Source organism: Anoplolepis gracilipes, chromosome 10, assembly GCF_047496725.1.
Source record: "Anoplolepis gracilipes chromosome 10, ASM4749672v1, whole genome shotgun sequence".
In the NCBI taxonomy this organism is placed as follows: domain Eukaryota; kingdom Metazoa; phylum Arthropoda; class Insecta; order Hymenoptera; family Formicidae; genus Anoplolepis; species Anoplolepis gracilipes.
Genome location: NC_132979.1, coordinates 4,786,084 through 4,808,987, shown reverse-complemented (window position 1 = coordinate 4,808,987; position 22,904 = coordinate 4,786,084). Strand labels below are relative to the sequence as shown.

At 35.5% G+C, this 22,904-nt stretch overlaps 1 protein-coding gene across 2 annotated transcripts in view; it reads left to right on the top strand.

Annotated features, from left to right (window-relative positions):
* The window catches only part of LOC140670495 (uncharacterized), a 194,501-nt gene extending 174,554 nt beyond the window's left edge, over nt 1-19,947 (top strand). For both annotated transcript variants that reach the window (XM_072901119.1, XM_072901120.1), the window contains exon 5: nt 9,463-19,947. In XM_072901119.1, coding sequence (XP_072757220.1) covers nt 9,463-9,777 — 315 coding nt within the window. In that variant the 3' untranslated portion in view covers nt 9,778-19,947. The remainder of the gene's footprint in view (nt 1-9,462) is intronic.
* The last annotated feature ends 2,957 nt before the right edge of the window (nt 19,948-22,904 follow it).

Below are 22,904 nucleotides of genomic sequence, written 5' to 3'. Positions count from 1 at the left end.
ACCTTAAAGAAAGGAAAAGCGCGAGAATCAAGTTCGTGCCAGAATGGACGACAACGAGAGAGGATCCGACAATGTTGAAGAGATTAGATATAAAGGCAGGGTCAATATTATCGCCACAAAAATATTGGCGCACCATGATTTCGAAGGAAGTAAAAAAAAAAAAAAAAATAAAATCTTTCGTGCAATATAACAGAGACACGAAATAATATCATTAAGTATAAATCTCATCTTAATTTTTCTCGAAAAAATAAAATCACGCAATTTCTCTGAAATAATTTTATTATTCTAATAATATCTGGCGCACTGTTATTTTTCATTCTAAAATTAAAATTTTTTTTTTAATATTCACCCTAGAGCTATTCCGACCAAATCTGGGCCAATAGTATCCTTGATAATACTCTCGATGGTCCAGGTTAAGTTCGGACTGAATCCAGGTTGGGTTCAGGCCAACTCGACCACTTAATCTCTGCCGACGTGATGAGAGCCGAAGAAAAGAAAGAAGCAGACGTAAGAAAGAGGAAAAGAGATAGACAGACGGACAGACAGAAAGAGAGAAGAGATTGTGGAGGAAACTGCAAGGATACCGAGATCAAATGAATGGGATAGAACGACCGCACGACAAAAGCTCGTTGAGACGGAGAGAAGACGGAGCTCGCCAAGCTCGAGAGACAAATCTTTAGCGGAAACCACAGTACGCTACCACCAGCGACTATTCAAGAGAAGAGGGAAAATTAAATCTCGTCGTAGGATATCGGGGGCGAGACTCGGGAAGAGAATCACGATAACTTTTAGCGAGTAATCAACGAGACGCGACGAAGAAGAGTCACGCGCGCTTCGATTCGCGACGTCGCGTTGTTTAGTAACCAGACGACGAAAACGGCGAGAAAGTTGCGTCGTGTGTTTCCGCCAGGAGGTAAATAAAGATCAGAAGTGTGCAAAACTGAAACTAAGCCGGAAGAAAATCGAAAGACAAGCGCGGAAGTTTGAAGGAAATGGAAGCGGATGCGATCATATGCGAAAAAACAGTGTATTCGCATAGTGGGATTTTATGAAAAGTTAGTGGAGTTTATTAAAAGGAAAATATAGTTGCAGAGCAAGAATGTTGAAAGCAAGAAGCGCAGCAAAATGAAATAATGTTAAATATAAACTGTTGAAAATATCGTATAATAATTTCTGTAAAATAATAAAATATATATATAAAATAATAATCTCTATGTGAAACATTATAAATAATAATTTACTATTTGAGAGAGAATCACGTTCCCTATGTAATTTGAATAAAAAAGAAATTTGTGACAAAAATTGCAACTTGTAAAAATATAACTGGAACTAATGTGAAACAAGATAAGATTGGCTCTGAGAGTGCGCTGAGATAAATTGATGTGCAAAAGTAAATAAAGGCGACACGAGAGGAGATGAAAAGTGCGTAAAAAGAGGAATCTGCAAATAACGAATATATGTTGCAAAGTGGATAATCAAAGAGACTATTCGGAGGAAACAGAAAAAAATGGCGGAAGCGACGATATACCTGGCGTATATTTTACCGGTGAACCTTGCGAGTTCGCGAGCGGTACTAAGCGAGCGAAAAATGATTCGCATTTTTATTCACGAGCGGAAGACGGATATAAAGCGAGGCAAAAATACATTTTTCGTATGCAGATACGTCTGAGAGAAAGAGCGGAAATGGGCTAGAAAGATTTGGAAAGATATGCTTCGTAGTCGTTAAAATTGATCATCGTAAAAGGCCATTCGAGAAATAAGGTAATACGTTTTCGATGCACACGTGGTCTATAACGTGTGTATATCTTTATTCGGTTGAATTTCAATGCATTAATATATATGCAAAATATGTTCTCTCTCTCTCTCTCTCTCTCTCTCTATATATATATATATATATATATATATATATATCACCAATACATACAATGCATGTTTCTAATAAAGATAAAATGTATAAATGACAGGTAAAAAAATAAAGCACAGCTTTAATAATCAAATGGAATAAAATGAATTGCATATTTACTTAAATCGAAAATGTAGCAGGAAATAAAAGATAGAATGTTATCTTACTGTCTCGATCAATATCGCAGTATGAAGAAAATTCGATTATAACCAAAGCAAACATTATTACACCTCAACGATATCTTCAACGTCTTTTCTTCCCATCTGTTACGTTTTCTTTATGTTAACAATGACTTAAAAGAATGATCGCAATATTTCTCGGATGTATAATTTTAGAACAAAAAAGAAAATAGAGAAAAAAATATTAAGCAAACATAACACTCGAAATGATGAAATAGAAAGCAGATAACAAAATAGGATAACGTGTGAGAAAAATTAGAATTTGGCATTAAAAAAGAAAGAGAGGAAACGATAAAAGATATAAGAAAAGTGTTACTCCGGGCAAAGCCTGCAGGCGAATCTTATGGCAGAACACATTGTCGCCGGAAAATTGCGCAGGGGAAAAAGTTTCGTGGGAAAACACGCCGATAACAAAGCACCAGCGTCGATTTGAGAAGCGCGTCGCGTTAAGACAGGAGAGGAAGTCCAAAGGATAGAGCGGACGAATATCTTATGCATTCGCGAGACGCGCGCGCGCGCGCGATTTTGTAAACGCCATGAGATTTATCTCGACTCGCGCTGCAGCGACATTCTCTACGTTTCTTCCACTTGCCTGCCCGAGTGCGAATTTCCTCCGAGACGCTGATGAATCTCGCAGTAAAACAGACGCAATTTCTTTTTAATGGATATTTATTATTCGTTATTTTATTTATATTATTCTCTTTAGCACATATAATATTTCTTTTCGATAATTCTACTAGTAGAGATTGTCAATTGCAGAAACAAAAAAAAGTACAAGTAACATTTAATGTTTAATAAAATTTTTAATATTTTTTAATTCTTAAGTAATTTTAATTAAAAAATTCAACTTTTTTAATTCAAAATCTATTTATTTGATTTTCCAAATAGTATAAACGTGAAAAAGATGTTTCTTTTTTATTTTGTTTTTATTGCAGCCCAAATATCCTTAAGCAAAAAAAAAAAGATTGAAACTAATATAATACCCTAAATCTGATTTTAATAATGATTAAGTAGAAACAAGACTAAAAAGAGTAAATTAATCTTTATGTTTTTCTTATATAATGAAGAAAATAAATTGTCAGTCGATTGTAACGAAAGGTTTAATTTTATGCAAATAGTTTAAGAATCTTAGACTCCGGGCTACTGGATCCGCAAGATTAGAATGCGGTGTTAAGGCGAAAAATCGTCAGCGTTTAAACGTGATTGCGAAACGAAACAGCCGCAGGCGATGAAACGAGACTTCCGACGATGAGCCTTTACCCCGTTCATTTGCGACGAAAGTAATTTCAATCGCGGAACGCAATTGCTGCTCTCGTGATTAATGCGCGCTGCATCGCTCTCTCGTAATACAATTTCTTTTTCATAACCACGTTATATATGTTTCAAAGTGGCGTCAAGTCTTGTTAAGATCGATATATAGAATTACATTCCTATTTTCAGAGCAAAACGGATATGGTTTGAAAACTAGATTTATATTTGAAAATTAGGCGGTTCAGTTTCTAGACATTGCAATTTAGCGGATCTTTCGAATAATATTTTTCGCGACGCTTTCGAGTCGAAGACAAAAGTACTTTTTCTTCGATGACAAAAACCTATATTGGATTTTGTGCGCAATTCCAGCTCTCCTCCAGGAAGCCAGTAAGTGAATTTGCTACCAGCTAGCTTAACGAGAACAGACGTTTCATTACTAGCTTCTTACGAAAGGGGTTTGCGGCTCAAAGAACTTCTGAAAGGTTTGCGCGCTTAATCTCATTCATATCAGTAGCTCGGCCTAAAAAGACGTCTCGTAAAGTTTCAAAAGGAGCTTTATCTTATCATTTAGATATCTACAAATTCTGCCACTAATGTGTACCTTTATACATACCTTTATACATACCTTTATACCTTTATACATACGAGTTGCAAGCCAAATAACATCGCGTTAATAATCATTCTTTTTATAAATAACTAAAATTCCATTTCACTAACATTAATTAATTTTAACTATTTATTTATTTCTGTCGCAAAAACTATATTAGAAGAAAACGAGAAATATGAGTTGAATTTTATTTATAGAAGTCAACGTGACAGCAAATTCATCTATCAATGGCTGTCAATGGCATGTTTCTCCAATCAAAAAATTTCTAAGCTTATCGAAATGGATCATCGAAATGTGCCGTTCCATAAAAATCCATCGATGTCCCATTAGAATGACAAAGCTCCAGGGATGCCAGTCGGCATGTATAATTCATCAAACGTTGAGAGAAGAGCAGCGTGCTCGTTACGACGATGGCGTCGACGCCGCCGCAAGATGACATTCGCGGATTTACAAGGCACGAGTCTCCGCGGTTCTCGTTACTCGTAAATTCTGTTCAATATCGCGCGACGACCATAACGCCCATCCCCGCGTAAATCAGCGATATCAGGGCATCCACGAATTACCATTCAGAAGCGATTGTTATTCGCTTCTGCGAGACAAATGTCTCGAGCGATCCGATACCGCGTCCTCTCCCTCGCGCCGGAATAATGAATGCCGGCTTTAATGAAAACGGCGAAACGCAGCCATTATCCTGCAAAGATCAATCTCAGATAATCCTTTTAACATGATAACACATGACTGTATCTTGCTGTTTGTGTAAACAGAAGAATTGAATATAATTATAAGAAAAATATTATTCGACTTTTTCTTTGTAAAAAAACAAAAATTCATCAAAGTTTGTTGGAAAGGATTAATCGTAGCTCGAATTTAAATTAATTCTAACGTGAGTCTTTGGTGCAGATTTTATTACAGCGTATATATATACAAATTTTGATTTATATTTCTCAGCAACGGACGTACGATCTTTGATAGTACGATCTCGCGCGCATAAGTCCCATCGGGCATGTGCTCATATAAAGTCTAGATTATTCTCACAAACACCACGTTGGCATTAAGAAACGCGAGCGCACAAAAGCAACCGAAAGAAAACCGTGTGCGCCGTTGCAATTCATGCAATGTAACCCAGAGGCGCCGTTAAAGCAGATATTACGGAAACGTTGTTTTAACGTCAGCTATATGAACGCCAAGCTGTATCCCAAGGCGCAGCCTTTTCCACCGTTGTTTTGAATTCTACCTTTGCCTTTCTCGTATCATGTAAGCCGTCCAAAACGATGTCACTGTGGAGTTATATTATGTATTTTCTTAGGGCCTCGCGAGGTAAACGCCAAGGCAGGGCACTTGTAAAATGATATGACGAGAAATCTTTGTTTACGAGAAGTGAGAAGTTTATGCTAATATTACTTTCATGAGTCTTGTACAAGCACAATTTTGTAAATAAAGATTAAGATTCAAGGAGCAACGAAAATGGTTAATTTCATTTAGGATAATTTCTAAACGCTAAATGTTTCCAATTACACTGCGTACATTGTTGTAACATTTCGCAACTTTTGTTACAGAATTACGGTACATAATTAAACTGCGAAATATTTCTGTAGATATAATTTGCAAAAGAAACTTTGTTTAAAAAATGTACGCGCTTACACGTGCAGTATGCATACCAATGTTCGCGCCGGAAATGAGGATTTACTGTTCTTAACCAGCCCCGAGAAGGAATTATTTCAAAAAATATAATTACACGCGCATGTACGGTCCACATGGTACCGCAGGCTTCATTATTCTCACGTATTTTCATTGTTACTGAAAGTTAACGTTTACACTAGCGAGAAATATATATATGAACAAATGAGATTGTTATAAATTACATTTTTCTTTTATCGTCACATAGCACTTGCGAGGGAGGGGGGGGGGGTAATATATATGATTATATGTATAAAATATTCCTAATAATAAAGTAATGTTTCGTCACATTATATCTATTGTATATATATGTGTACTTGGCGTACTGAATTGTTCTCTCATTGAAAAAATAATACTATTTTTAATCGTGAGGATATATTTAATTTGGTATTTCATCGATATTTAATACTTGAAAAATGCAACAGAAATTGTTAATAAGAAAAAATATTAATTATAAATTTTTTTCAATCTCCCTGTAGCTGTATACATAAAAATGTAACGATAAAAAATGCATAAAAAAAAAAAACTACCGCACGGATAAAAAAAAAATCGTTTTTTTTTCTCTCCCCGTTATGTATGATAATTCCAGATACGTCGCGCTTGAAGTACTACGATCTGAAAATTCTCGGCATGCGAGAGAATGTTTCCTTGCGACGCTGGAATGCATATTACACACACGTACGGTTTCCCAATCGTTTCCCATTGTCGCGAATGCGCCCGCGCGCGCGACATTCCGGTCACGATCGGCGATCGAACAATGGATCCTTCAGAAATTGCGGGCAAATCGCCCTTACGGCCGGGCCCGCGGGCCCGCGGCAAACATTGCTCATACGGGGAGAAACGCACCGTTCACGATGGGGGGAGGGGGGGGGCGGATGAAAAGACAGAGCACAATGTGCGACGAACGGGGTAGATGCGCGAGCCGAACGACGAACAATGATCTTCCGGTCTATCCATACAGACGTGCATAAATCACGCCGATATGACGTCGGCCAATCGTCGCCGATGCGGTCACGACAACGCCCTTGAAATATTGCCAGCCAGCTCTACTCCGACGATTAACCGCCGTCGCCGATAATATAACTGCCTTCTGAAGGTTTATGGAGGCCACCGCGCCGAGACCGTCCCGCCGAGATCTATTGCCAATTACATTATTGGCGTCTTTGTTCGAGCGCGGAAGTTCCAGCGTCCGATAATCGGAGTCGGCGATGCGATTCGCGGAAATAATCGTATCCTTCCGAAATTAAGCTCGGTTTCCGCGACGAAAGGATCCAGGCAATTAGCGCGGCACACTTTTCCACGATACGTCGCGCGCGTAAATTATGTCGGTGAAATTTTAACGCGCTCCAGATGCGAATTTAATTAAACGATACTATATTTAATGCGGTAATTAGCGCTGGAAAAAGATAACTTTCACGTGTATAAAACAAAATGGAACTTGTAAATAATATACGAGTATAATCAAAATGCGCTTACAATAATTAATACGTTTATTATTAGTTTATTATGTCTGTGTTATTAATTTATTAGAGAGCTGACAAATATTCGTGAAATTATTTTACTTTCAGAATATGAATGCGCACAGAAAAAAAAAAGTGTTAATTGAGGTAAAATTTACAACTACACATTACACACTGTAATTATGTATATTCTAGACATATATGGTCGTTACGTTCGCGAAATGTAACATATTCTTCTCTCAAAAAGCTTCGAGTCAGATACAGCAAAATAAAACGTAATGACGAATAAATCAAAAAGATACTGGCTAATAAATTCTATCGAACCAGCTTTGCCGCGCATTTGTTACAATCCTCCGTATAACGCATTAGACACACGGTTGCGTAAAATGCAAAATATAAAACGCTGTAATGTATCAATAAACCCAATACAACCAGCATAAATGCGAGCGGTAAAGTGCACCTAATGCAACTGACATTTCGAAGAAGCAAAGAAACAATAGTAACGCTTTTACAGTTTTGATAACTTTTTTTTCCTTCATTTTTTTTTTTTGTTTGGTTACTATCAATCTCGATATAATACTGCAGATATTTTGAAAATATCGTCTCCGTCACGCGTAATTTTCTTTCATTCTATTTACGGGAGATATTGGGCGGTTAATAATGCGTCGCGATTGTTTGCTCAGCAACCGTCCGCTCGACGCTTCATGCGGAAATTTCGAGTCACGAGACGTCCATTATTCTCGACTTCAGTATGCGGAAGTTATTGGTAAGTAAGACGGTTCAAACGCAAGCATTATCTACCCACAGTAGTTCTCCATGGACTGCGGCTTTAACTTCGGAGTCGGCGATCCTCGCCACAAAGCGAGGACGATAGTTTGGCTCGGTCCAGTGTGCTAGTTCGATTAGTTACATGACTCGTAGCACGGCTTACGGTTAACGTCGAACGGTTAAAGCCAAACAACGTCCGCTGATCGTCCGCTGCATATGTATGCGCGTCTCGTACTACTCGAACGAACCTATGATCTGTTCACAAGTTCTTCCGAAACTCCTCTTTCTAAACAATATCGTCCGTTGTATTGGAACAACGAACCGCGGAAAGCCATCTTCTGGAATTACTATGAAAGTTTGTTCATCAACAAGAGAATTGAAAGGAAATCTTAAGTAGAAAGATGCAGATATTTATTAATTGCTTAACGATTACTCATTGATAAGTAATAAAAACTTTGTCTATTCGACGTTAATTAATTACAAAATTAAGATGTGAGATTTTCTGCGACACTATGCACATCGGAAAATGCGAGACAAAACGAAATTTTCGAGCAATCATTTTTCTTTTTTTTTTTTTTTCGCGTCGTACAATGGTCGACGTTCGCTACGAGGAACAATGCGCCGTGTAAAATAGGAAGTCGCAAATAATGGCCGAAAAAATTCGGTTAACGGAACGAGAAATGATCTGACACGCGAATTTTATTTTTGCCATCAGAAATTAAAGCGGACGTAGCTCGATTTTTCTCACTCTCACACCTTCTCTCAGCCTGAGGCTCGCCTTTAACAATACGCGAGACAAAAATTTCGGTGAGCTCGTTTCTCATCCACGGCCGCGGGTTTTCTTTTCTTGTAATCCGGCACGTAACAAACGATTCGCACTGTGTCGACTTTCAGTGGAATTTTTTTCTTATTACCACCACACGTGCATATTTAACAGCCACATAATACGGTTTCTAATACAACGTACAACGAGAAGGAGAATATTTAAAAGCCATCGAAATTACGATCGCACAAATTCACAAAAGAAAATAATTAAAGCAAATTGTAACAATTCTCGAACTATTTTTAATCCTTTTCTTCTCGATACAATTATATAGCTTATTATTAGCATAGAAAACGTTATGTAATTTTAACCGTTATTAAGAATTTTTTTTATTCTAGAATTGTTTTCTCATTTTAAGCTTATAGATAAAAAGAATAATATAATAGAGAAAATGAAAGATAATATATGTGCTATAATTAAACGATTATCAGATTATCTAATCCGAAACACACAGATAACATTGTTTTGATTGCAATCATGTTTTAATGGTGGACAAAACTAAATTACAATCATGCTGTAATGGCGATTATCTAGATTCTCTAATGATATATATAACTACTTTTTGCTAAATAAACTTAGCAAATCAAATCTTATCGGAAGCTATTGAAATAATAGCCTTGCGCTCTAACAATTTATTTTACGATTCATTTCGCGAAATTAATATCCACGTGTATTTCACACAAACGCGTTTAATTATTTAAAGTCATTTGCCTGCATTTCTATTCGCGTTGTTTAATTCTTTATCAATATCGCCAACAACTCGCCATTAAATCGCTTTATCATGTTCATTGCAGATACCACGCGAGAATGTCGTCCCTCAGCCGCCGATGATGGGCCAGAGCAATGGGGGTATCCCAAACAGTCTGGGACTAAGATTGGAGACTGAACACCGACACTTCATGGGCGACGGTAAACTAGTGAAGATCAAATGCATCGCCGAGGTGGGCTCACGCAAATACGAGACCGAGCGCAAGGTGCAGATGGCATACGTAAACAATCAGAGGCTCAGCGCGGGTGATCATATGAACGCAACCGCGCCCAACATCCGCACCGACCTCCTAGCTAAATTGCTGACGGCGATCTTCGCCCTCGTCTTGTTTACAACGTGACCGACCGGTTTTCTTCTCGCGTGAGTCGGCCTCCACGAACGGAAATCACGTTGTAATGCGCGCGCGATCGCTTCAGAAACGCGCGGCGGGTTCTGTGTCAGTTGTCCGATCCTTACGTATATAAAAGTTAGGCTTAGCTATTAAGCGACGATACACTCGACGATCGGCGATTAATCGATCAACCGGCTCGCTTTCGATCTGAACGCGCTCCGCGATGATACACCATCATCGATAAATTTGTTAGAAAAAACACATAGAAGTTGAAAATCTCGTTGATATAAGACGATCGTAATAAAAGAATAAATTCCTGATAATTATTATGATTATTATAATGCATTAATTATTTAGTTGAAAATATTGTCTTTTATTGTTATCTTATTCTATATTATATTCTATATTAATTTATATTTTGATTTATCGATTCGTATGAAGAGTCGAGGATCGTACGGGATCGATAATTTTGTAGAAAAGACGGAAAATTTGTAGCAGCATTCTTACATATTTTAAGTAACTTCTTACATCAATATTTCCCATTAGGTCGATACTCAACCGAAAGTTTCCCCATAATTTTTGCGGCGGGTCCTCTCTCTTCAATTTCTCCTTATCATATTTAACTCCCAATCCTTTTAACGAGTTCCAGATCTAGAAGACTCTTTAAAGTTCTCTTCGATTACAGCCCATAGTCGTCATTAACTTTTCATTTGAGTTTTAAGTTTTACTGCTAATAGCAAATGTCGCAAGTCAGATAGAGCGAGTCGCAAAGTTGTCGAATAATAATAACGATCAATGATACTTCGACAATTTAAGTTTCTAGATTTATATAATTCTTAATCCTATAATTTCTCTTTCTCTCTTTTTCTCTCTTATATCTGTTAAAAAGTTTTAAGTTCTTGACATTTATAAATAAATTTTATTGTGAAAATTTGAAAAGTTACGCTTAATTTGTATTTTACTCCATTTTCGTAATAGAGTTCATTCTACTTTATTCCGACAATTATCGTCATGGGATTTAGACAGAACTAACTGTACTTCATACAGCGTACACGTTTGTACCGCGGAGATATAAATTCTAGTGCAGCGCGTGCAAATTCCGTTTTACGACACGCGTGAGATTAACTACCAAAACGCATATAAGTCGCCGCACAACTACGAAACACGCCTGCGAATTACGTATAAATCAATAAATGGATTTATTGCATCGAAGTACCAACAAAAACGAGATTAATAATTCGGATATCTCTCATTGCAAAATTGTGAGCGCGTTGGTTGCATTTATAGAGATACGAATAATAATGTTATTGAAAAAGCGACTCCCTCCGTTATACGGGATCATGTAAAAGTTTAAAATTCTCGATTATTTCGACAAAAACAATTTGTACGCCGTTGGTACGACAGGAATAATGATTCAATAGTAACAAAAATTCAATTGTAGCTCCGCCGTAATGAAAACATATAATATTAAATTTAAAATTAGTACATTAATATTATAATCCCAGGGCGAAATTTAGTGAAAGACTTTTAATTAACAACTCAATAAATTTTTTTTTGCAACTTTTCAAAAAATTTAATTAGCCGCGTAATGTATTAAATTTGTAATATTCGTGAATAAAGTTATTTTTCAATGATTACTGTTTCGAAGAAACAATATTTTTATACGATCGTAAAGTTGCATAAAATTTTCCATGAATGCACAATTGGGCAAAATATTCAGCGATCTCTGAACGCATCACGTACGATCGTCCAACATATCCGACGGATTTTCACTTCGCCGGATCTAGCCCGACCGTTGCATGTGTTTCGTCGCTGACGGCACAAAGCGTTTGGTCGCGAGAAGCGAGTACGGGCGTACGAGCACGAAGAAAAGAGGAAAATCCTAAGAGAGGATTTTTGCGAGAGAGGCGGTCCATTCAACCGCCCTTCAGAGAGGACGCTACAAAAAGAAGAGCAAGCGTGACAGGAAAGTAAGAGAATGCGAGTGAGAAAGCAAGTGCGATACAGAGAAAGTGAAACAAAGTTCGCGGCAAGAAACAAAGAGAAAAAATGCAGTAGGACGAACGGGGAGAAACATTGTATGTGATCCAAAGGCGGAGACGCGAAGTTTGACTTCAAGAATGAAAGTAGGTGTGATATTGTAGTATCTAAGATACGACTCGCCTGTTTTCTAAAGTGGCCATCTTCGTCTTTGATTCCTCCCTCTTACTTTTTTCAAAATATGTACCATATAAATTCTTCATCTCGCGTTGTAAATGATTTTTTTGTCAGCAAATCTATAGGATAGGTGCGTCGATTAATTGTGTCATTTGAATTCGTACAAAGTTCGTACATTGATAAAATGAGTAGAGAGGAAATTTAATTTTCCTCAAATTATGGAATCAATTCGCTGGTCGTGTTTACTTGACAAATGCAAATTACTATCGTGAATACTAAAGATGGCCGACTTTCGAAGAAAGCGAGTAATTAATGAAAATAAATAGATGCTGAAGCGCGTGCACGAGTGAAAACGTGAGAATTAACGCGACTGGCCTCGCCGCACATATCACAACACCGACATACACGTTAACACGTGCTTAACATACACAACAACATCACGCACATACACGTACCTACCGACGCGCGCACATACGGCTGGATTAAGAGATGGAAGGAGCAACCAACCCCCGCAGGGTGCGCAGGATACGCATATATCATGAGACGGTTTCCTTTTGATCGCTATCGCTCATCGACCCGAGCGTTATTTATTGGCCGTAATAATTTACGAGTTCGCGAGAGAGAGAGAGAGAGAGACACGCTCTACCGCGCGCATAAACGTCGCTTCCGGCGGCGATATTCAACCGAATCATTGTACCTGTGTGCGTAACATCTATGTGAAATTCATCCGCAAAATATTTCGGCACACCTATCCAAGACCCATCCATTCCCGATGAAAGTGCCAATAATACTTTTCTCGCGTATCCTTTTTCCATATATCGGACGTATTTATGCGCATGACGAAAGAATTGTAAAAAATGATGATACACAGAGCATTCTCATGACATAAGAAAATAGAAATATTATCAAACAATGTGCGTGTGTATGTGTATAATTTCTAAATAGAAAAAGCATATTTTTCATGGTTCTTATTTCATCGAGATATTTGGTCGATTGTTGATCATTGTTTCAAATTGTGTTACTTAACAGGATTATCTTACAGAATTAGATGTTAATACCTAAACTCGAATCCTCTTTAATACGCTAGTAGATGATACATGTAGATATCAGACATCTAATTCTCTAAGATAATCCCATTAAGTAGCACAGTTTGAAACAATAATCAACAATCGACCGAATATCTCTATAAAACAAGAATAAGAAAAAAATGTGCTCTTCATTTTGAAATTATACACTCGTACATTTTTCGAAGATGTTTTTTTTTTATTTTTTCTAATATTTACTCTATTTTAATATTTACAATAAATACATATAAACTTTGATTTTATAGATTCATAAAATTCATGCGAGACTGAAGTTTGCGAGAGACAGTTCATATTCTCAGATAAACCGAGTAAAGATATATTGAAGCTGGAATGAGTATAGATTTATTGCGTTCGTACAATGCTTCATTAATGATAAACTATTTATCATAACTCAAGTTTTCAATAAAAGCAGTTTGAAACGCTCGGATTGACGTATTTCGTTTAAAGCATTATTTAATTTCAGAGTTATTATCGTATTTATATAATCATGATTTTTTTGCAATTTAGACATATCAGGGAAAATTTGCTACTAATTCGATATTATTACGGTTAATTTCTCCAATTAAATAATTTGTATAATTTCATGAATTATTTTATCCAGTTCATATACACATGTATATATCAAAGCAAATATTAAGTGTTATATTACTGTGAAATTGATTTTCCTAATTTAATAATTTAATTGAAATGTTATTTCCTCTACAAAACATTAATATTGTCTTGTATTTCGAACAAATAATATGTGCACTTTATTAATCTTTATTTAGCAAATGCAAATTATTCGAGCGTAATAATTCCAGAATGATATTCGAATCGTGTCAGTAAAATTATATGACATTGTTTAAACAGTATCAACCGATCGTGAGTACGTATAAGTTACATCGTCGAAAGTTACCTATATTTGCTTAACGTTATTGGTGTCGCGAAACGCAGCTGGTCCCAGGTGAATGTCTAAATCGACAGTGGTAGGAATTTTCTTCGCCCGTTGATCGATCGATATCCCAATTTTACGACCCGTCGAATCGCGAAAGCCAGAGGCAGATTCGAGGATTTTCTTTATCGGTTAGATTCTTCGCATTCCTAGAAAGACTTCAATGAATTCCTAGTAAACTTAAACGCGGTAAATGGTTTCCGTTTACGATTTCGATGATGAAAACTGCTCTCTTCAAAATTTTCACGTGATAATGTTTGTATTTTTGTGACAAAACTGGATTTTCTCAATTAAGAGTTCATTACTTACATATAAAATTTATCATAGATATCTTAAAAATTATATGAATTAATAAAAAATAAATTCAGAACTAACGCTAATGAATAATTTGAAAAAAATAACGATTTAATAAAAAAATAATAATCTTTTTAAACTTTCGTGATTCAAAAAAAAAAAAAAGGAAACTTTAATGCAGATAATAAAAACTGTAAGATTTATCTACGAAGGTATTTTGATAGCACAATCGATATTTCAATTTTACAGTCTGTCGAGCACCAAAATTCGAAGACGTGCAAGACTTCAACCAAAGAATGTCCTCGAGATCCTGCTTGGATCCCGCAAATTTGCGTCTCGTCGTAGACTCCTTTCCTGAATTCCTTGAAGAAACTTTATCTCTCTTCGTGTGTTGAATCTTATTTTTACGGATGAAGCAAAGCTCAAAACAATATTTCCCAGGAAATTTATGAGATCCACTTTCTTTGTTTGTCATCAATTAAATATATGAATTCATGTATTCGTATCTCGAACACGGAAAACTGCTCTCAAATCAAAATATTCTAACATTTTTCGATTTCTCATGTTTTGCAATTTATTTCTTTCGTTGTGAAGAATAAAAAGGATGTGCGTAACTGAAATCTATCATGATTACAAAATAATTTTAACCAAGACAGGTGCCATTTTTGCCATTCAAATAAGAACTACTGCCATTCAAGTAAGCACTAGATACTGCCATTATTCGGGAACATAAGAGAAAAGTATTTTATAAAGTTTGTAAAATAATTTTAAGAAAAATTTTTTTAAGCTAATTTTAAAATTCGTATTAAAATTCTGATTAATTAGCTCAGAAAGATCGCATTAACGTTTAGAAAAGAAAAAATGCTGGATCTTATTAAAATCAATCTCCTTTGAGGGAAAGGAGAGTGAATAAGTGTGAAGCCATTTTTACAAATCTACATGTGCCCGCACACGTCGTTCGGGGGTTAACAGTCGTAAACATTCCTTCTATTCGCCGAGTTTCATCCGAGCGTGTCGGCGAATCCGATAAAATTGTGGATCGAAGAGCAAAGCGATAGCCTTTTGTACGAACGCGATCGATACTTCGATTTTATGGACCGACGAACGACGAAACTCGCGAAAAGCTCGCTTATTCGAGATGCGTTCTCTCTCTTTCTCTCTCTTTACTTCGCACATTTTCTCGTTTCTTTTAGTTACTCGAACACACACATGAATTCTACGATCGCGGTACAAAGTACGACGGTCTTAAAAAGTCCAAGACTAAGAGGCTACATATTTTTGCAACTTTACGTATTTTCGCGCATTTAAACTGCGTAAGCTTTGTTTCGGGAACGATCGAGTTATCGATTGGATCTGATCACAGTTTCATATGAACATCCTGCGGCCATACACACAATGCGTAACTGTAATTACGTGCGCGTAATCAAAACACAGATATACATAGCATACACTAAACATACGCTGCCGGTCTACGAGAGCGTTAGATAGGAAACAAAGAGCCCCTCTAGCGATACAGCGTTTAACATGTAAATCGATAAAGTATTAATTTAATTAATTCAAGTGTTAATCCCCCTGTAATTATAAGAGAGCACCCTCGCGAGCCACAATCGAATCTCGTTAGCACGTGTAGCGTATTCATTCGATGTAATCGTGGATCGCGAAGGTTCGCTATAGGAAGGGCCACGGGATTACGATCGAGTTGGATTAAACTTCCTTGAAAACTCGAGATCCCCAATTATTCTCCATTGCGTTAAGAATTGTCAGCTTCTCGAAGAAGCGAGGCAACTTTCTCTCTCTCTCTCTCTCTCTCTCTCTCTCTCTCTCTCTCTCTCTCTCTCTCTCTCTCTCTTCTCTAATGAAATGAAATTAACGTTTCTCTTTCCACTTTCTTCCAGATAATCAAAACTACATCAATTTGTACTAACTTGTTCTCCGTGGTAAGTTTAAATCGATCGAATAATTTCGGTCGACTACGTCTAGAATTATTGAAACCATAAAGAGAATATGAGCTACGTAAAATCTGTCAAAAATCTGTCAAATAGAATAGTAAAATCCAACGCGAACGAATCCACCTTCTACTTGTCGCATTTCGTATTTTCAAGCTCACGGATGCACTATTGAGATTTATGGCAACTTAAATAAAAATTGTGCTAGGGATACTATAGCGTGATCATGATGAAAGATTAAAGTAATATTATCAGATTTAAGATGCTAGGATAATTCATTAAATAAGATAATATAACAACTGCACACATATAGCATGTCTTGTTACCTTATTTATTGAATTGCCCTCGTACATGACACACAAGATGTTTCATCGTATCTATTTAATAAAAAAAAACTTTTTTTAAAATTAAATTTGTGAACTATATTTTTTCTCTCAGCAAAAATTGAATGAAAAGTTTGATTTTATATCGAAATTGATTTTATATCGAAATAATATCTATTTTGAATAGATTCTATTTCTCTAAATTCAATATCACAAACAAAATTGTTAATAATTTAAAAAATTCTATGAAATATATATTAAAAAGATACGAGAAAGAGAAAAACAACGATGGGGCATCCTGTATGTATGTATCCATGTAAGAGAGGCGATCTCGCGATGCGGAGAGAATACTCAATTAAATAAATTTCGATTAAGCGGTCAGTGATTAGGATAATTGACCATACACCATGGTGCGAGAAGGCGAGAACGGTAAATATTCTTCGTGCAATGTAAGCATATACATAATATGAGGACCCTCCCCCCCCCCCCCAGGGAAGGGTGGGAAGAGAAATTTGACCGCGTGTGCAAACACGCGGACACTCTATGCGTGCAATGAGCACATGCGTGCCGGCGTGCCTGCGAGGCAGTTAGATGTTTAAAGTGTAATGCACAGAAACGCGTGGACGTTTATATACGTTTATGTAAGTAATATTAATTGTAAGATGAATATATTGACGCGAAAAAAAGAGAAAATTCAAAGATTATATATATATATATATATAAATATGAAGAAAAAATATAGATATACATATATATATTATATATATTGCAATAATTGCCACTGTAAGTTGTCGGAGTGTTTCACGCGTACATATATATATATATATATATATATATATATATATTGTATATTATTGGATATATTTTATAGGTTAGACCATACGTTTTTGCTAAACCGACGAATCCAGCGATGAAGTTAATACACGACAGCGTACATCTTATATCGATATTATGATTATAAGCACTTTTCTTTCTAGCTTCTCAACACATCTGAGTAAGTATCTACCTATTACTGTGTTTACTGTGATAACATGTATTACTTTTGTCTCGACGCGTTCATACGATTTATATCCATATATATTTCTCCGATAAATTACATCATTCGCTCGTCTCTCTACATAGATTCACCTAGATTTATGTCACGTCGAAATAGCTGTGATTTACCGATTGATTTATAATTCTCTTAGGAAGATTATTATGATATAGCATATTAAATAAATTGGACGAATTAAACACGACTTCGAATATCGTGTAGATGTATCGATCTTACATTTCTTTGTCCCTCATCTCCAAGACCTTACATCGCGCTTGCAATTTCAATAAAAACTTTAAAGTAACTCTTTATTTTTTAATTTAATTATATAAGATGCGTGACATAAATACTCAAATTTCTGCCTTTTTAGTTCTAATTCGTAGAAATTTATTTTGAGGATAATAATATCAGAAAATGCATAAAAGGAAAATTAATATTTTTGCTCAAATATCTTATAAAAATTTAAGCAAATACAATTTCTGGGAGATTACAATCCGTAAAAACCGCCATAAATGAGATCGAAACCGATAAAAATTTACGTGTAACTATGTACGTGATGATATTACTAAACTTGGTTACGATCTCTATTATCTGCCACATTAAGTTAAAAAAAGGTCTTTTTTAGAGCGAGATTCCTTTTTGATGTCTCACGTTATGTTCTAATTTTCGTTCGGATAACAACTCGATAAAAAACAAAATAGTATCGATTGAACGAGATTCAAAAGATGAACATGCTTCGATATATGAGAGATACTTATTGTTAGAATAACATGTTAATTTATCGTTAGCAAATTAAATAAAAAATTAAAATTTTATCATTTTTGTAACAAATTATTTTATAAAGTATAAAAATCATGAAAATCAGAGATTATTTTTTTATATATGTAAATATATTTTTCTAATTTAAAACGCAAGAGTGTTATTAAACGTGATTAAAATCTGAGTTAACAATCACGTGACGATTGAGTTAAGCTTCAAGAGATTATTCAACAATGAAAATTACATTGAATATTATTCGAATAATATTCGGTGCTGTAAATAAATTATCTCGACTTATCACGGACGTTTGCGTACATATCTTCGCTACACCATCTGCAAGTATGGCGCTTATATTGCGATTATTTCTTGTGTTAGAAACCAAAATACGCTACTTGAGCAAAACGCAAAACGCCACAGTCGTAAAAACGACGAACGTGACTGGAGCGTTACGCGCGCGACGAAGATTACGAGAAGAAAACGGAAGTGGATTCGGTATAATGCGGGCTGGCGCATGCGCACTCCGGCATGTGCACATTATTTTTGTGCTCACCGCGGGGTATGTCGGAGAAAAGGATGTGCATCTGCATGCAATTCCGCGTGCGAAGATACCGCATACGCGCAAAGAACAGCACTCACATCTTAGATGCATTATACATATGAATCATGCACATGTGATCCAATAAAAATATGCCGTCTTTTATTTATACATGTACGCATATGCGAGATATACTGCAGATCCATTGGCTGTGCCATTAACCAGCGAAATAAAGTCTAGAAAATAGTTGTTTGCTTATTTATTGTATAAACGTTAATTATTTAAACAACGGCTATTATTTTAAAGCACATATATAAAAAGGAAAGAAAGAGAGGGAGAGAGAGAGAGAGAGAGAGAGAGATTCAGTGTGTAAAGATTTTTTCAAATTAAAATACAATATAATGCTCTACATCCAAATTCCCCAAATTTTATCGGAAAATGTAAAGAGACAAGTATGCACATACATATATCTGCGACTATATGTATTACAAAATTATTTGTAATCTTTTGTGTCGCTGTGCACATATTCTTTTTCATGCTTTGCGCATTCTTTGCATTCTTTGCGTCGCAATCATGCATACGCAATCTTCTAGTTTGCACACCGTAGGAAGAATCCGGTGGTGATAGCGATTGCAAGAGCCAACCAACGACAAATTTCTGTCGTTTATACGTGCCGCGGAATCTCGATACCGGAAAATATTATCGGTGATGACATTAAAAACGTGCTACCGGAAACTTGAAGCAAATGACACTCAATATCTCTGAAATCGTAACACCGTTTTAAATTGCCGCTACAATTTGCACGATTAAGCATCACAATGCTTTCCTTGTACAGTATATTAAAGGATTTTATCAATAAATACCAATAAAACATAAGCTATGATTATTGTCCTTTTACATACAAACGTAACTGTGTTATCTTTGATATAATCACTTTGTAAATATTATGTTATACAGGGTTTTCTGCGAAACTATTGGAGATATGGACTTGAATTTTTTTTACATTAAATGGTACATAGGGGCTGATTACTTGGTGCGTAGGAAAATTTTTTGGAGGGACTTTTAGAGCGACAAAAAGAAGGACCCCTTATCTTTTTAATTGAATAGGGTTGTAAATCAAATTGAAATCTTTCATAACTCCTTAACAAAAATAAAAAAAATATTTCAAGTAAATGTTATTAATTTGATGAAAGCTACCCGAATATTTAAAAAAAAAAACGTGCCCCATTCAATAAAAAAAATAAGAGGTACCTTCTTTTTGTCCCCCTAAAAGTCTCCCCAAAAATCGGAGAAAATAGTCTGTCACAGGTTATTTAGCCCACCCTGTATAAAGATATTTGTTGACATAAAGATATTTGTTGACATTAAGATATATAAACTCAACATAATAAAATATAAACTAGAATAATAATATATTACAGACTAACAAGTAAAAGATATAGGTTAAAAAAATTCAGATAGAATAGACGCAAAAAATAAGTCACAAAATAGGACTCAAGATGAGTAACGAGTAATAAATCGTAAGAAATTATACGGTAATATTTAATGAAAACGCGGATGTAAAAATTGTTTAAAATTTTAAATATTATCCAATGGTAATAACGCGCGGAAATAAGGATGAAAACGGAAGAACGACAAAGAGTCGCAAACTTCGGCGATACAGCAAAATTCGCAAACTGCGGTAAACCTGCCGGTTGAATAAAGGCACGAAAAAGTTTGTACCTTAAACTCAACGAGAGCAACCGAGTAAAAAAGCCTCCGTACGAACGAAACTTGGGATTTTAAGGGCAAACCGTATAGATTTACATAACCATATAAACGTTCGCGCACGTTTCGGTTGGATCGGTTAGGGACTTCGCACGTAAAAATACATCTTGCTGTGAGTTCACCAAACCGTATAAAATTTATGCTAATCAACTAGAATACTTATATGAAAATATTAGAGTTTTTAAAATTATTGCATCACTATATTAAGTAATTTATTATTATATTATATATTATATTATTATTTATTTAAAATAACGAATTAATCTTCATGAGAATTAAGAATTTGATTTAATAAGCTTTAGAGATCTTTTCTGAATTTATGTACGATGTTAAAATTGCTGTGCTCTTCAATATTGAAGTAAGAAATAAACTGATCGATCGCAATATATTACGTTCGTAGAATGCACATTGCACGAATCCGGCAAGCAAATAAGAAAGATGAATGTGTACGACTAATGAGGTGTAACAAGTACGACTGGATAACAACAAGTGAAATTGAGCGTCACGATATGCACACGGTTTTGTATATCGCGCGTCGATTTTACGTCATACATTACAGCATGTAACGCAATCGCGTTTGCGACAGCGAGAGATTAATGACCAAGTTCCGTATCGAACAACTGTTTCTTTAGATGACACGTATGTACACGAATGAAATTTTTTCATTCACGATAATATTCGTTCTTTTTAACGTTATCCTAAAGTCAGATTAATTATTTTGCGAATGCATTATATTGAGAAATTATTCGCTCTTCTCTCAATATGATTTAGAAAAAAAAATCAATTACGGTAAAGATATTTACTAAAGGTATGTACACTTATATATATCGAGTTAAATTTATGAAATATTTAAAAGAGATTATAAAATATTATATAGTTTTCCAGAATTATGATTTTTGCAACAAATTATTAAATATTACAGAATAATTTTTCTTCCTCTAGAAGAAATGTAAATCGCGTACATGAGATTAAATATTTCGGAAGAAACTCGCAGTGTATACAAGTTGCTACAATACAAGTACAATATTTCTTCGTGAAAGAATCATGATTAAACATCGATGAAGCGCAGACCGGAGATAATTCGTGCATTACCGCGACGTCGCAATCACGCATGACGCTATTAAGGCTCATTTCGCGCGTCAGTATTAATTTAAGCGGCTGGGTAGTACGATGGGGTAACATCGGAAATTCCGCGCGCTACCCGCGTTGACGCGATTAGGGTTATTTTGTTATGCATTTTCTCGCGGCTGCATTTGCACGTTTCGTCGTGTTTCTGCAAACCGCATAGTAAATACATACAATGCTAGTGCATTAAGCGATTTATCTACGATCCGCGCCATTTTGCAGCCGTATGAATATAAACGACAACTATCTTGAAATAGTTGGATAAATAAAAAGAAAATTCGATTAGTCCGGTAATTTTATTATATTTGTCTAAAATCTTATATTTTTTGCAAAAACGATGCACTTATTTATGCAAATAGAATAATAGCTAGTTGATCACATCGTAATATTAATTTCTATTTAAGAGACGTCTCTTAAATTTGCCAATTTATATTCATTAATTAATAAACAATCTTTAACTATAAAAATACGCTATCAAAAATAACTGTCTGATGGCTAATTTTAAAACGCAATAATTTTACTATTATTTTTTAATTTAATTATTCATTAGTTCGTTTATCGTAAGTCAATGCTAAACTAATGAAAAAGCCAACATCTTTGAATTGGACATAATTCACGAATATTAAAATTATAATTAATTTTCAGACTCACGATTTTCGATGTGCGCTGCTACTGCATTTCTGGAACATGCATCCTCCATACAGCTTCCTTCGCTGGTAGCGCACACACTCACGACACGATATTCTCGTCACGCTGCAAGTGAAAAATTTACGACTAAAAGACAACTGCATGATTTCCACGGTTTCATAATTTAAATATCACGCACGTATAATTGTGATGCGAAAACAAAAATAATATAAAGAGTACGCATAAAATAAATGTTTAATTTTACATCACAAGTAAACGGGTCAAAGCAATAAGATTACGATGATTGCAATAATTATCAACGCGTCTATAAGCAAGCTAAGCCCGAAACTCATCATATCAGTATTTACACTTGCGCGACGTTTTTATACGCGAATGAACTCTTATCATCGGTTAATCCAGCGATATCGACTTAACGCGCAGAGAGCCAAACGTCGACTGAATACCCATCAAGTATGTATGTACGTCTTCACGCGTCCTTCTAGGCCTGTGACCTTTCTAAGTCGAACTATTGTAACTATGTATATAGACTCGTT